The 13,691-nt window shown below is 39.7% G+C and overlaps 1 protein-coding gene across 1 annotated transcript in view; it reads left to right on the top strand.

Moving 5' to 3' along the window:
- Nucleotides 1–13,691, top strand: part of LOC126473380 (TNF receptor-associated factor 6) — an 84,703-nt gene that overhangs the window by 36,729 nt on the left and 34,283 nt on the right. Inside the window, exon 4 of the mRNA XM_050100389.1 lies at nucleotides 5,175–5,301. Coding sequence (XP_049956346.1) covers nucleotides 5,175–5,301 — 127 coding nt within the window. The remainder of the gene's footprint in view (nucleotides 1–5,174; nucleotides 5,302–13,691) is intronic.

Genomic DNA, 13,691 nt, shown 5'->3' with positions numbered 1-13,691 from the left:
TGAATCGGTGATCATAATATCCTGCATTATGAGTATAGATGTCTCAAGGCTTTTAATGAATCTTGGCTTTGCTTCAGTTTGATCACCAATATTAATATTGCGAGGTTGCAGTGAAGGGTGCAAGTGATGTGTTGTAACAAATGTGGGTGAAAAAAATGCCGGAAATTGGCCAGCAATAGCGTGGGGACTAATGAACACATCTCCATCATCACACATATGGGTTAACAGCTCTGGAAATCGTAACACTGAAAGATAATTTCACCTCACAGAATTTTGTGCTACAAAAACTGATTCTAATCTGAGAAACAAGAGAGAAACCTGTCAAAATGTAACATAGTAACATATTGTGGCTACTACATAATACACTTATTATATGTGTAAAAAGAAACATGTATTACAGGCTGCTGAAGATGCTTCACAAATAAAAGAATCAAAACATGTATGGCAATAAATAAACAGCCTTTCATTTAGTTCCATAGACAGAACATACCTCCATGAACAGAGAGAACTTGTTGAACTTTGAAAGAAATCCATGACAAAGTTCTTTGAACCAATCTGTAAAGAGAACATTTGGAGACATAGGAAGAATTGAGAACTGTACGACCTAGTGAAAAACAAAACATTTTGCAGAAAATAAAAGCATTGGGAACAAGTGTGGAAGCGCACTTTGCTATGAGGCCAGACACTGTCTGGGCCAAAGCTGTGCTTGAAGGGAAACCTAAATGGTACACGCTCAGTTGGAAGACCAAAGAAGCAATGGGAGGATGAACTGCAGAAGGACCTTCAGCAGTTGGATGTGCACGAGGACTAATGCATAAGACTGACACCTATGGAAGAACATTGTAAGGTCTGTGCATGATCTTTAGGATCCATGATCGCTGATATGTGTATATGAACTTTGGCCTGTATGTCAGACATCTACTGAAGATCATACTATATACTTCGACAGATTGTGTACTTATATAATTCAGTTATCTAAATACAAAGATGATGTGACTTACCAAACGAAAGTGCTGGCATGTTGATAGACACACAAACAAACACAAACATACACACAAAATTCAAGCTTTCGCAACCAGCGGTTGCTTCTTCAGGAAAGAGGGAAGGAGAGGGAAAGACGAAAGGATGTGGGTTTTAAGGGAGAGGGTAAGGAGTCATTCCAATCCCGGGAGCGGACTTACCTTATGGGGAAAAAAGGACAGGTATACACTCGTGCGCGAGCGCGCGCGCGCACACACACACACACACACACACACACACACACACACACACACACACACACACACACACACACACATCCATCCGCATATACACAGACACAAGCAGACATTTGTAAAGGCAAAGAGTTTGGACAGAGATGTCAGTTGAGGCGGAAGTACAGAGGCAAAGATGTTGTTGAACGACAGGTGAGGTATGAGCGGCGGCAACTTGAAATAAGCGGAGGTTGAGTCCTGGTGGGTAACGAGAAGAGAGGATATACTGAAGGGCAAGTTCCCATCTCCGGAGTTATGACAGGTTGGTGTTAGTGGGAAGTATCCAGATAACCCGGACGGTGTAACACTGTGACAAGATGTGCTGGCCATGCACCAAGGCATGTTTAGCCACAGGGTGATCCTCATTACCAACAAACACTGTCTGCCGTTTGCATGAATTTGTGATTGGCTAACAAAAAACCCATGTTACAATGTAAAAGAATTCTGTTATGTAGACAGCGTTGATTTTAATGTTTTAAGATTATGACTGTACTCTTTCACTTGATGTGTGCAATGTTCAATTTAGTATTTAAACCTATAGCTGCACTGTTTTGTTAAGTTGTTTACTTTGTACATGTAATGTGAATATTAATTTCAATATTTTGATTGTAAATATTACATTCTGTCACTAAAAATGCATATTCTACTGTATGTGATCAACAGCAAATAAAGAATCTGAATCTACATAATTAGTTAAAAAATTATCAGTACGTAGACCTTTGTTCAAGTGGTTAATTACACCCAATAAATATTTGGAAAAAATCGTTTCCTGTGGCAACAGTTGTGCAGTTTCATTTATTCTGTTCAGGTTTTGGCGTCCATCTTCACAGGAGGTGATAATATACATCAGTTGATCAAAAATACATCTGTGCCAAAAATGGCAACATAAAGTACGAAGGGCATTTGAAAAGTGTGTGCAAAGTCCGAGAGATGGCACAACCGGCACATATCGAGGTCACGTTTAGTTAGTAGCATCTTTGGAAACAACGCACACCAGGTTTCAGACACATTGGTCTATTTCTTTGTGTTTGGCATTCGTGTGAATCAAGGAAGTCAAGTGATTGTCAAAAAATGGACGAAAAAGAACTTCATGTGGTGATTAAACATTGTTTTATGAAAGGCAAAATGCCTCAGGAGACTAAAGAGTAGCTTGATAAACATTACGGTGACTCTGCACCTTTGATTAGAACAGTTTATAAGTGGTTTCAAAAATTTTGGAGTGGCCATATGGGCACAAACGATGCTGAACGTTCTGGATGTCCTGTGGAGGCTACAACTCCAGAAATCATTGATGAAATCCATGCTATGGTGATGGATGACAGAAGAGTTAAGATGTGTGAGATTGCTAGTGCTGTGGCCATCTTGAATAAATGGGTACTTAATATTTTGCATAAACATTTGGGCTTAAGAAAGCTATCAGCATGATGGGTTCCACGATTGCTCGTGCTTGACCAAAAACGGAATTGTGTGAAGTGTTGCAAGGATGGTTTGCAGCTGTTCAGGAAGAATCCGCAGGACTTTAAGCATACTTTCATCACTGTGGATGAAACATGGATACATTACTATACTCCTGAGACTGACAACTATCTAAACAATGGGTTACCAAGGGAGAATCTGCACCAAAAAAGACGAAGACCATTCCTTCGGCCGGAAATGTTTGGTGATTGTCTTTTGGGATTCGCAAGGGATAATCCTCATTGACTATCTGGAAAAGGGTAAAACTATTACAGTTGCATATTATTCATCGTTATTGGACTGTTTGAAAACCGAGCTGCAAGAAAAACGCCGGTGATTGAACCGCAAAAAAGTCCTTTCCCATCCCAACAATGCACCAGCACGCACCTCAGCAGCTGTGGTCGCAAAATTAATAGAAATAGTATTCCACCTCATTCCACTTCCCCCCGTATTCTCCAGACTTGGCTCCCTCTGAGTACTATTTGTTCCCCAATTTGAAGAAATGGCTGGTGGGACAAAGATTTTATTCAAAAGAGGAGGTGATTGCAGCAACTAATAGCTATTTTGCAGATTTGGACAATTCCTATTATTCGGAAGGGATCAACAAATTAGAACAGTGTTCGACAAATTGTAGAAGTCTAAAAGGAGATTATGTCGAAAAATAAAAAAGGTTTACCCCAAATACGTAAGTAGTTTTTATTTTTGCACGCACTTTTCAAATGCCCCTGTATAACTTGTCACAAATTATCGCAATAATTGTTTCATGTAATTCTACTACAGTGGATACTCAATGAAGCTATTACATTCACAATGCACAACCCTATAAGGATAAATATGCAGTGTCGGGTGTATACAAATTAGAGTTAGCGATTGTGAAATGTCATATATAGGCCAGACTCGCAGAATGTTTAAAACCAGGTTCTGTGAACACATGCTGGTAAAGGCTGGGTTAAACAGAAGTCCGGATTTCCTGAGCATCTAAGTCAAGCAGGCACCAGTCTCCCACACTCGAAACCTTTCACCCACACTAGAAAACTTGAGAATACTATGCCTTGCTCAGAAGAGTAAAAAGCTGAATCTACTCAAGGAGCTGGAATTAGTTAAACATCTTTATGTTGATAAAAAAAAGTTGCTGAAGTATCAAATAATTAACAGAAATCAAGTATATTATGATACAATGTTTAGAATGTTGCTAAAATGATACCTTTTATTTTATGTCAACGTCATTATTTTTAACTTATTTGTTTTCTTGTGAATGAAGTTGGGGGAGCTGTATTTCAAGGCCAGGTTATTGATGACCTTATTTTATCACAATTGACTTGGCCTTTTTAAATTCTGTTCCTTACATTTCTTTATATTAATGACTAAAACTAGGCCTTTTCTCTAGTTTGCAATGCTTATGACTGCCACTTATCCTGATGCCTTGTGCATTACAATTTAATGACATGATGACTCTCCATTTTTCATGTCTTCATTTTACCAATTTGTGTAGGGGTATCTTAATGTACTTTTGGTTTCTTGTGATTGTAATGGATTGCACATATGCATCATAATTTATTAGTTTTATGTAGTTTTTGTATTTCGCAGATGTGCCTTTTGCCAGTCGTGCATGCCTCCTATCCACCTATTGCTGCATTATATGCGTTGTTAGTATGTGTGACTCATACCACATTTATTTTGTATGTGTGGCCTGATCTTTTTGCCACTATGGTGGAGTCAGCTGGCACGCTCAAGGTTTATTGTTTTTATAGACCATCTGTAGATGCCCCAAAGGGTGAAATGAGTCATCGATATTAAATAACTTTGCAACCGTGACTGTTTTTACTCTGGAGCAATTCAAAACTGGGTGCTGTAGCACCCTACCACAATGGAATGGAATTAAAAAAAAACATTCAATTGAATAATATTCTGGTTACTGGTATTGTCTTTCAAATGATTTCATTGATTTTGATTCCTGTTTCCTAATTTGGGGTTAAATCTTTCCGAGTTCCTGTCAGATTCAAGCTACAACACTATCTACCTTACAAAAAGTTGATTTCTTTTGTCTCAGCAAGTCAGGTAATTCTTACCTGCTGTGTACAAGTTATCACCTATTATGTCTTTCCACCATGCATTGCAGTGGTATCTCACCTATACTTCTGACAGTTAATACCTACCTCTTATATGTGCTAGGGGAGTTTATCCTTACTATTCTTTCGACTACATCTCTGTAAGTATTTGTAGCTATTAAAGACATAACCCTGAAGCGTAGTCAGATTCATTTAGTTCTATATTTTGCAGTTCACTGATTATAAGAACACCAGAACAGAAGTATTTATATCCACAATTAAACATACAGTTTTGTGATCTGGAGAATTTCATAATTTTTAATAATAATTGTACAAGATTTGTGTATGAGAAAGCAATTGTAACAATTTATTTAGAACCTTTATTCATACACATCTAATCATTTACTTTGTTTCCCAGGCAAAAAGACCAGAGTTGTCCTATTGATAGCCTTCCTATCAATCAGGAGACAGATCTGTTTCCTGACAACTTCACCCGTCGTGAGATTCAGGAACTTGATCTCCATTCTTCGTCCTGTAGTTATGAGGTATGAGCAGTAACACAAAACACTATTTTTTAATTTTAACAGAAACTTGACATTTCCCTTGTTTGAAATTTAAATATTCTAATTGCCAGATTTCTGATGAATGTGTCACTGAATATTTCCCAGAAGTTTAAATTGGCAGAACAGGTGTCAGTTTGAATTAAATGGTGAAGTTCAATTGAAGTCATCTTAACAAACTTCAGTCATGTGAAACTCAGATAGTGGCACATTTGACACAGAAAACTAGCAACAATCTAATAGAGTTACCTCCAGTAATTTATGAGATAGACCCATGCTCAAGATGTAGTTCTTGTAAGTTATATAACGTTGAATTGTCACAGAGTAGAAAATAAGATGTACATACACGTATACAGTGTAACAAAAAGTTTGTCTACTGAGGATTAATGAAATTTCCCAAATGTAATGGAATTTGACAAGATTGCAACAAAACAAATGTAAACATTCTTACAATAAGTGACCAGGGTTGCCACAAGTTCTGGAAAACAAGGAATATCAGGGAATTTCAAACATGTCAAGGAAATATCAGGGAAATTTGAAAAACAAAAACGGGAAAAATCTCGTTTTTGTCTCAGTAGATGAAATGGTTTGTTTACTGAAATGTCATGCGTCGTCACTGGCTGGGCATAGCTGAGTATGTGCGCCACTTCGCTACTCCTGCACTCTTACTGCTTCTCCTCCCCCTACCACTCCCCACAGCTTGCAGTCAGTGCTGCCACCACTTTTTGTCACTAACCTAGCAGCTACTGACGAGAGGCAGGGAGACGGGAGGAGTGGTTTGTTAGGATCTGATTCTCAGAGATTGTTGTCGCAGCAGCCAGAGATGGTGGTCATGTGTGCGTGAGCTGTGTCTGACTGACTGTGTGAATGTGTGTATGACCTTGTTTTCTTACAAAGTCTATGGCTGACAATTTATTTGTGAGAGTGCGATTGTCTTTTCTACGTGCCTGTCTGTGGCTCAGCGATCATCTTTGTGGTGAGTTGCTACCTATCCTCATTAGTATTGATTCTCAGAGTATTTGCGTAAGTTATCTGTTGCATGGATTGATTAATGTGGACTCATTTCAACATGGTGTCTGTGACATGTGAATAGCTGGCCACGCGAGGGGACTTCCACAACGGACCAAAACCACAGGCCATTTCTGTAGGTGTCTCTAACAGATCAGGCCTGCCAATTTTAAACCCATCATTTCCCACTAATGTGCAGTCCCTGCCCATCGGATCTAATCTCACCAATCTGCCTGGAGTCCAGGTGTGTGTGTGTGTGTGTGTGTGTGTGTGTGTGTGTGTGTGTGATGCATCAGATTTTCGTGGTTTATCCAAGGACCCAGGACTGCGATGCCCCTCAGCTGGCCAGAGACCATGGGCGATGGATATCAGGAATTGCGACTGTACATTGTACAGTGCAGCATTTTACAGACATTTTATTTTTTCTAGTACATTTTGGCCCTTAGAAAATAATTTCTATATTAGAAAGTGTAGACGATAAGAACAAAAAACTGTGTCAGTCGCTGGCAGTTTGTACACTACGCACTCATATATTTCTTGAAAGAAAAATCACACAATACCTGTAAAATAATAGACATAACACAGTGACTAATAACCGAAAATAACGAACATAGTATAACAAACATTTTATTGGTGGTCACCTATAGTGTTGGTTTACACAACTCATCCCTGCCTTATACACTTCTTTCAAGAGGCCTACTTTTTTCCGAGGTTATTTCTGAAATCAGTGAACGTATTTTAAATCTGTCTTGCGACTTAGAGGAAATGCATATTTTTGTCACAAATGTGTTTCAATTTATTGAAATAAAATAACAACAGTGGTCTTAAAGAAACACATATACCATCTGCCTTCCTTTCTCCATCTAAAAACAGTTCATTAAAAAAGACACTGATGTTAGTACTTACGATCATCTTTTCCCTTCTGTACTGCATATCTATCCTCTTGCTATTCGCTATTCTTTTTCCCTTCCCGTGGGGAACACATCTGATGTGTTTTTGGAAATGGTCCGCACTGTCCGTAACAGACAAAAGAACAGTCTCACCACTGTTTTTTGTTCCCCTTTCCTTTCCTCATTCACTTTCTCCTATCCTTCCTCCACTTAGGTGCTTGAGACTCCTCCTTTTTCTTCTTCCTCCCTGTGCGATCCTGAAGGCCGCCCAACACGTATGACGCATAACAGGTGACTGTGTAACATGTAATTACCAGCCCCAGGTCAAGAGGTAGGGTTCACACGTACCACCTGGTACAGGCCAGACCCAGGGTGGGGTGATTGCCTGTGCTGCTACTTTTTCAAAATGCCGATTGACCCCTCTGTCAGGTTTCAGGAGGTGTGACCTCAGATGTGGTCAGTTACTTAAGGCGGATGCACCCCCTTGTGAAGGGAACCCCCAGTTGGAAGCAGCGCACCATCGGAGACGCTGGCAGTCGTGAGGGATGTTCTCACAGTGAACCAATCGTCTACACAATCATTGTCTACAAAATGTATACGGAATGAGGCTAACGATTCAAAGACCCGCCCACCTGCACCATAGTTCCTGGTGGTTTCACATACTGAAGACAGCAATTGCCAGCCCTGTGAAATCCTGCTCTCGTTTACGGAATGACACTTTGCTTTTAGAGACTACTTCTGATTCTCAAGCACAAAAACTGCTTGCAGCTTCGCTTCTTCATGGCTATCCTGTTCGTGTTGAGGTCCACAGAACTCCGAATTCTTGCCCTGGTGTTATTTACAATAGGCTGCTCGACGATCTGACCTAGGCCGAAATGCAAACATACTTCTCTGATCAGGACGTCATTGCTGTCCATGGGGTGATGAAAAAGGTAGATGCCTCCTTATCCCCAGGCTGCTGAAACATTTCACTTCAAGGTCACTCCCCAATCACTGTAAAGTTGGCAGTATAACTGACAAACAAGTGAGGAATACGAGGCACTGTGTCTACTGAAACAATAATAGCACCGCTACAAAAACCAGTTCTGGCATTGATGCTACGTCGTTGCCGGCTCCCATGTAAAAATTGTATGTTTGTGTACGACCGCCTGCTTTTGTGTTGTGTTGTGTTGCGTTGCATTGTGTTACCACCTCAGCTACAGTTTCTGTTTATTAAAACATGTCACCAAAACAACGTCATTCACCAAGCGACAATCCGTGGAGTTTCATTAAATGGTCAGGCTTTGAAATTGCTACGGAGGACGCATGAGTTTTATGAGGAATAAAAAGAATTTGTTTCTGTTCATGGTCATGCGTTGATAAGCGTACCTCAAAAACTCTTGGACTCAGTCAGAGAACGGTTATAAGGAAAGGGGTGCTACTTCAACACTTTATAGATACTGAGGTAAGCAGTGTGGAAAAGAGCCCCTGTGGGAAAAACAGTGTGTTTTTATGTACTTCTGGAAATAAAAAAAGGCAGCTTCGTCCAGTTACAGATATTGATTCTTTATAAACTGATGCAATTTATCGGCATGCATAAGCATATTATAGAAGGAAAGAATACCCCACTATAGCGAAGTTGCTAATTTTTTTAAAAGAAAGTGAACTTTTCTCAGGGGGAAAACGTCACTTAAAGTGGTATTAAAAAGTATGGGGTTCCGTTTTAAAAAGTTAGATGGTCGAAAACTGTTACTTGAAAAAGCTCACATCATCTAAGCTCATGCCATGTAAAGTTTTTATATTTCACTTAAGAATGTTTTCATTATAAATTTGGAAATTTTCCTATACAACAAATTAAATTATTTGAATATTGTATGTGATAAGATGAATAAATCACAATTTACTTTACTGCCAAACTTGGCAGGCTGTTTTATTGCAGGTGAATAGTCCCCTTATTATGGATAGTGATAAGGTTTTAAGTGTCAGCTAGGAAAAGATCAAGCTGCAATGATAAAACAATGAAATGATCGTATGGCATTACTGACTGAGAGGCAAGTCTTTTTATTTGATCCCTCTTGAGCAACTTGCATGTCGATGATATTGATATTGATGATGAAAACATGACACCCAGTCCCCGAGCAGAATCAAACCTGGCTCCCCATGATATAGAGGCAGCAATGCTAACCACTAGACCCCAAGCTATGGACAACTGCAATAATGAAACTTGCTGTCAGTGGTAACCCTTTTCTACATACTAACCCTTCAATGCAAAACATTTTCCCAATGATGAATGACTAGATGAACACCTTGGTTGCATAAATCTGCATTTTAGCTGTTCAGGAAAAGTGTCATCTCGAAAACTAACTCGTTGTCGTTTTGGAAATGCCTGCCATGTAATAATGTCTTCATCCTATAAAAATGAAATGAGTCTCTCAATGTCAAGTTAGGAAGATAGGGGGGGAATGGGGAAGGCAAAATGACTCTTCATCTTGACAGTCTCTTGTAACCACATCAGGAGATTTCAGAAGCATGCATCTTTGATGGTTTGCCGCTTACGAACATAATCTGTTAGCACCACAACATGGTAGTCCCAAAGAAACATTTAACCTCACTTTTCTCAATGATGATTGGGGCTTTACCTTTTTCAGAGTTTCTGAATCTACAATTTTTTTCTGCACTCTCATTTTGGCAGGGTTTTTTATTGGATGTGATCTGTTACGAAATCCAGCAAGTGGTAACCTGTGCTGTGTTCAAAATGTTGTGTAAAACGTTAAAAGCTGATCCATGACTGATTTTCAATTTTCCCACTGTCACCCCCTGTGTAATAGACCAGTCTTCAGCTACTAGGGCCTTCACTTCTACTGCAATCCCCAGTTTTCCACAGAGACATGGTCTGCTCCTAAGTTCGTCATCATTCAGACCCATTTGAGTGCCCAGGAAGCATCAGTGTCACCTAAGCCCTCATAGGTCAAAAGCAGTTAAGGAAGAACAGTTGAAAATTGTGGACCACTATCAGAAGGCTTTTTGGTGTTGTCATGATACTTAAAATAAAACATAGATCCATCATCACTAACTGTAAGTACAACACTTGATTAGTAAAGCTGCAAATGCACCAAAAAAACAAAAAACAGCAAAACCTGTTTTGTTGATGGAAAAAATCATAATAGTTTTTTGGTACTCAGGGACTATTTTCATAATAGGCTGTTTGAAAAAGTGAAAAACTTAGTGGGTCCTTTTAAGCAATGTTGTTGAACCATTTGTACAGTGATCTGAAGCAGAAGCAGTCATGATTAAACTTCAAAAATGCGTGATTTCATCTGGATACTGCATCTGCTAATTAATTGGCAGTCTGTTAGAAGGAAAACTACCAAGGGAAGATATTTTTCATGAATGAAGAGGTTAGCTGAAAAACTTTGTCTTCTTGCTTCCATGTAAACACAATTTTCATTGCCATTTTGTTACGTAATTACCTCTTCATATCAGTAAAAAAACACAGAAAAAGGGTAGGTGTACATACTATATAATATCAGAATTCACATACATTTTTTGCTATAACCCATTTTTTTTTAAAAATTAATATATTTTGGCATACATCTATCAAACTTATCAGTGAGGCAGCACAGTCACCAAAATGCTGCAAGTCATTCTCTGCCAGTGTACACTACTTTCATGTCATCCACATGTGGAAGCAATGTAATGTCATCTAGATGTCAGAGAGAACAGGAAATTTCATTTTAATGTGTTTAGTAGTAGTATGTTATTTTTTTAATGCTTTGTGTGTTTTTTGGTACATAGGATTTTTAGTTTGATAGACCTCAAAGCATGCTATCACTTATTTACTAATTTTCTGCTTTATCCTGTGCATTTACATAATATATCTTTTTAGATCAGGCTCATGCGAACCTTTTATTGTTACATTTGACACATATGACCTCGATGATAAGCCATGTAGCACTGTCTATAATATAGCAAAAGCTTATCATGCAGTGCTACATTTTTAAGTTGTTTAATCACACATTTACACTTTTTATGTACCTCAGTGTTTTTTACAGGTATCTACACAGTTGTCTCTGTTTACCCTCAGGTATCTCAGTGTATACAGCTTTGTTTGAGTAATGTTTATAACTATGAGCCCAGCCATGACACCTAAAAAGAGGACATGGAATGATGAGTTACAGCACATTTTGGTACACATCACGGCAGGATATAAGTATGCTTTCAGCTATCCAACTGGAGGCATTCTTGTGTGGGCATTTTTTACACGAGAAGAAATGGGCTTTCTGATATGTTAGTCATAGCTTTTTACTGAGGCACAATACAGAAACCTGTTGTCTCATTGTGTTGAACCTATGGGACCCGGAAGTTGACACAAATCTTCATTGAAATAATGCATCACACCATTGCTCCTGAACTGCACCAGATTGGTTTCAGGAACACTCAACAAATATGAGGTGTTCGTGTAGCCCTTTTGATCTCAATCCTATTGAACACAGCTAAGATCCCATCAAGTTAGTTTGTGCACCATGGAGCCAGCTCCTGTCAGGCTGTGAGTTGTCGAGTAGTGGTTAATTGGGGTGATTCCTCAACACCTTTGATGTTTTGTGCAGCTAGTGCCCTCATTTGAGCAAAAAGGAGCTTCATGCTAAAGTAAAGGGAAGAGTTATAGCATCACTTGAGGCCAAGGACAGAGCACCAAGAACCAGGTGTCATCGACCTGCCTGCTCACCACCCTCGGCAGCAGCAAGACATGTCACCATTCCACATGTCATTCCCCAGGGGCTAGCTACTCTGGTTTGACCAACTTCTATGTGACAACAGCTGTTTTGGTTGTTGCATCTATTCCAGAACATTTGCACATGATCCGCAATTGCAGACACTCCACAGATTTAGCCAGAGTAAGATTTTTGAAATTTCTGAAAACATAGTCAACAATCTTAAAAGTAGTTAAAATTAAAATTTAAAACAATCTAGCAGTGTCCATCCACCGCTCTGGAGATTGAAGATGAATGGAATTGTACAAACAAAAGTTTGCTGAGACAGGGAAAGTGGTCACAGGATGGACCTCGTCATCTTCAGGCAAATGGGGAAGGGGGCACTGTGTCCACTGTGAAAGTAAGCACAGGTAACATGCGCACAGAATCAGTGACAGTCTTTTTTTTCTGACCTGTTATGTGACAGGAAAGTTTCGCAGATTATTATTTGATACAGAATTTTAAGTATCTGTGGCAAATACCTTATAAAGTAGAATTAAACCCACCACACTGGAAGTCAATGTTTTGTAATGATAGAATTTGGAGGAAGGGTAGGGGGGTGGAACCATTATTGCCACAAAGATCACCCCTAGCCTGGGGGGGGGGGGGGGGGGGGTGTATAAGGTCTCTTAAAGTCAGCTTGCAGGATATTGTACCAAAACACTAGGAAATTAATCTGGGTTGATGTAGAATCAGATCTGCTGGTTAACTGTTTGTGTGTAATTGTGCCTTTACCTGAAAATGAAGATTTAGATAAGGCACAATGTTTGACACAGCTTAGTTTGTCCTACATATGGAAAATTGGTGGAAGCACAGTTGTGCCTGTCAGCATTCATAATTTCAGTTCCGAAAAGGTAAAGCTATCGCATGGTACTCTGATAGGCAGCTTATAAATAATGTCACATAGTGGAAGGTGAAAGTAGGAATGACGAACACTACCTTAGGTTTATTCAGCACTTGCACATACAAGAGTGCGGAGCGAACTGCCTCTGGCCAGAACTCATACAATATATATACAGCTACAGAACATTCTGCTACAATGAGCCTTGCCATTTGTGGATACTTCTAGAATGTACTCGAACCAAAGATAGAAATTAAAATGTTTCAATTCAGGCGAGTTTTGAACTCATGACCCTCCATGCAACAATCTCGTATTGTAACCACTACACTACAGCGACTGTGCTACTTGGATTTTTCTATGACATTACTCCCTCCTTAAGAGAACAGCGTCTCGGTGTTAGGTCCTCCTAGTCCGGGAACAAATCATCAGTCCTGCATACTCCGACTCCCGATGACTGATGTTTGCTGTGGCAGTGATCTTCTTAGAACTTCCATTGCCGCTACATTCTTCGTTACCTTTCCGCTTGTTGCCTGTCGCTGGAGCTTCAAATTTACCCTGTGTTGCGGGATCCTTATAGGGCTTCATTCGAAGGATGTGGACTGTATCTCTGATCTTTCGTCGTCGTGTGTCGGGGTTGAAATCTTCAACTTCATAAGTAACTTCAGACAACTGTCTTACAACGTTATAAGGTCCAAAGTAGCGCTTAAGGATCTTCTCAGAGAGACCAACCTTCTGAACAGGAGTGAAGATCCAGATGAGGTCACCAGGCTGGTAGACAACAGGGCAGTGGCTCATGTCATACCTTCGGTGATCATTTTCTAGAGCCTGTAGTGTGTGGAGTCGAGCGAACTGCCGAGCTTCCTCAGATCTGGTTAACACCTGGCCGATGTAGTCGTTGTCCATGTC

The sequence above is a fragment of the Schistocerca serialis genome, chromosome 4 (genome assembly GCF_023864345.2).
Source record: "Schistocerca serialis cubense isolate TAMUIC-IGC-003099 chromosome 4, iqSchSeri2.2, whole genome shotgun sequence".
Taxonomy (NCBI): Eukaryota; Metazoa; Arthropoda; class Insecta; order Orthoptera; family Acrididae; genus Schistocerca; species Schistocerca serialis.
The sequence above is the reverse complement of the archived record's forward strand: the minus strand, read 5'-3'. Positions and strand labels throughout refer to the sequence as shown.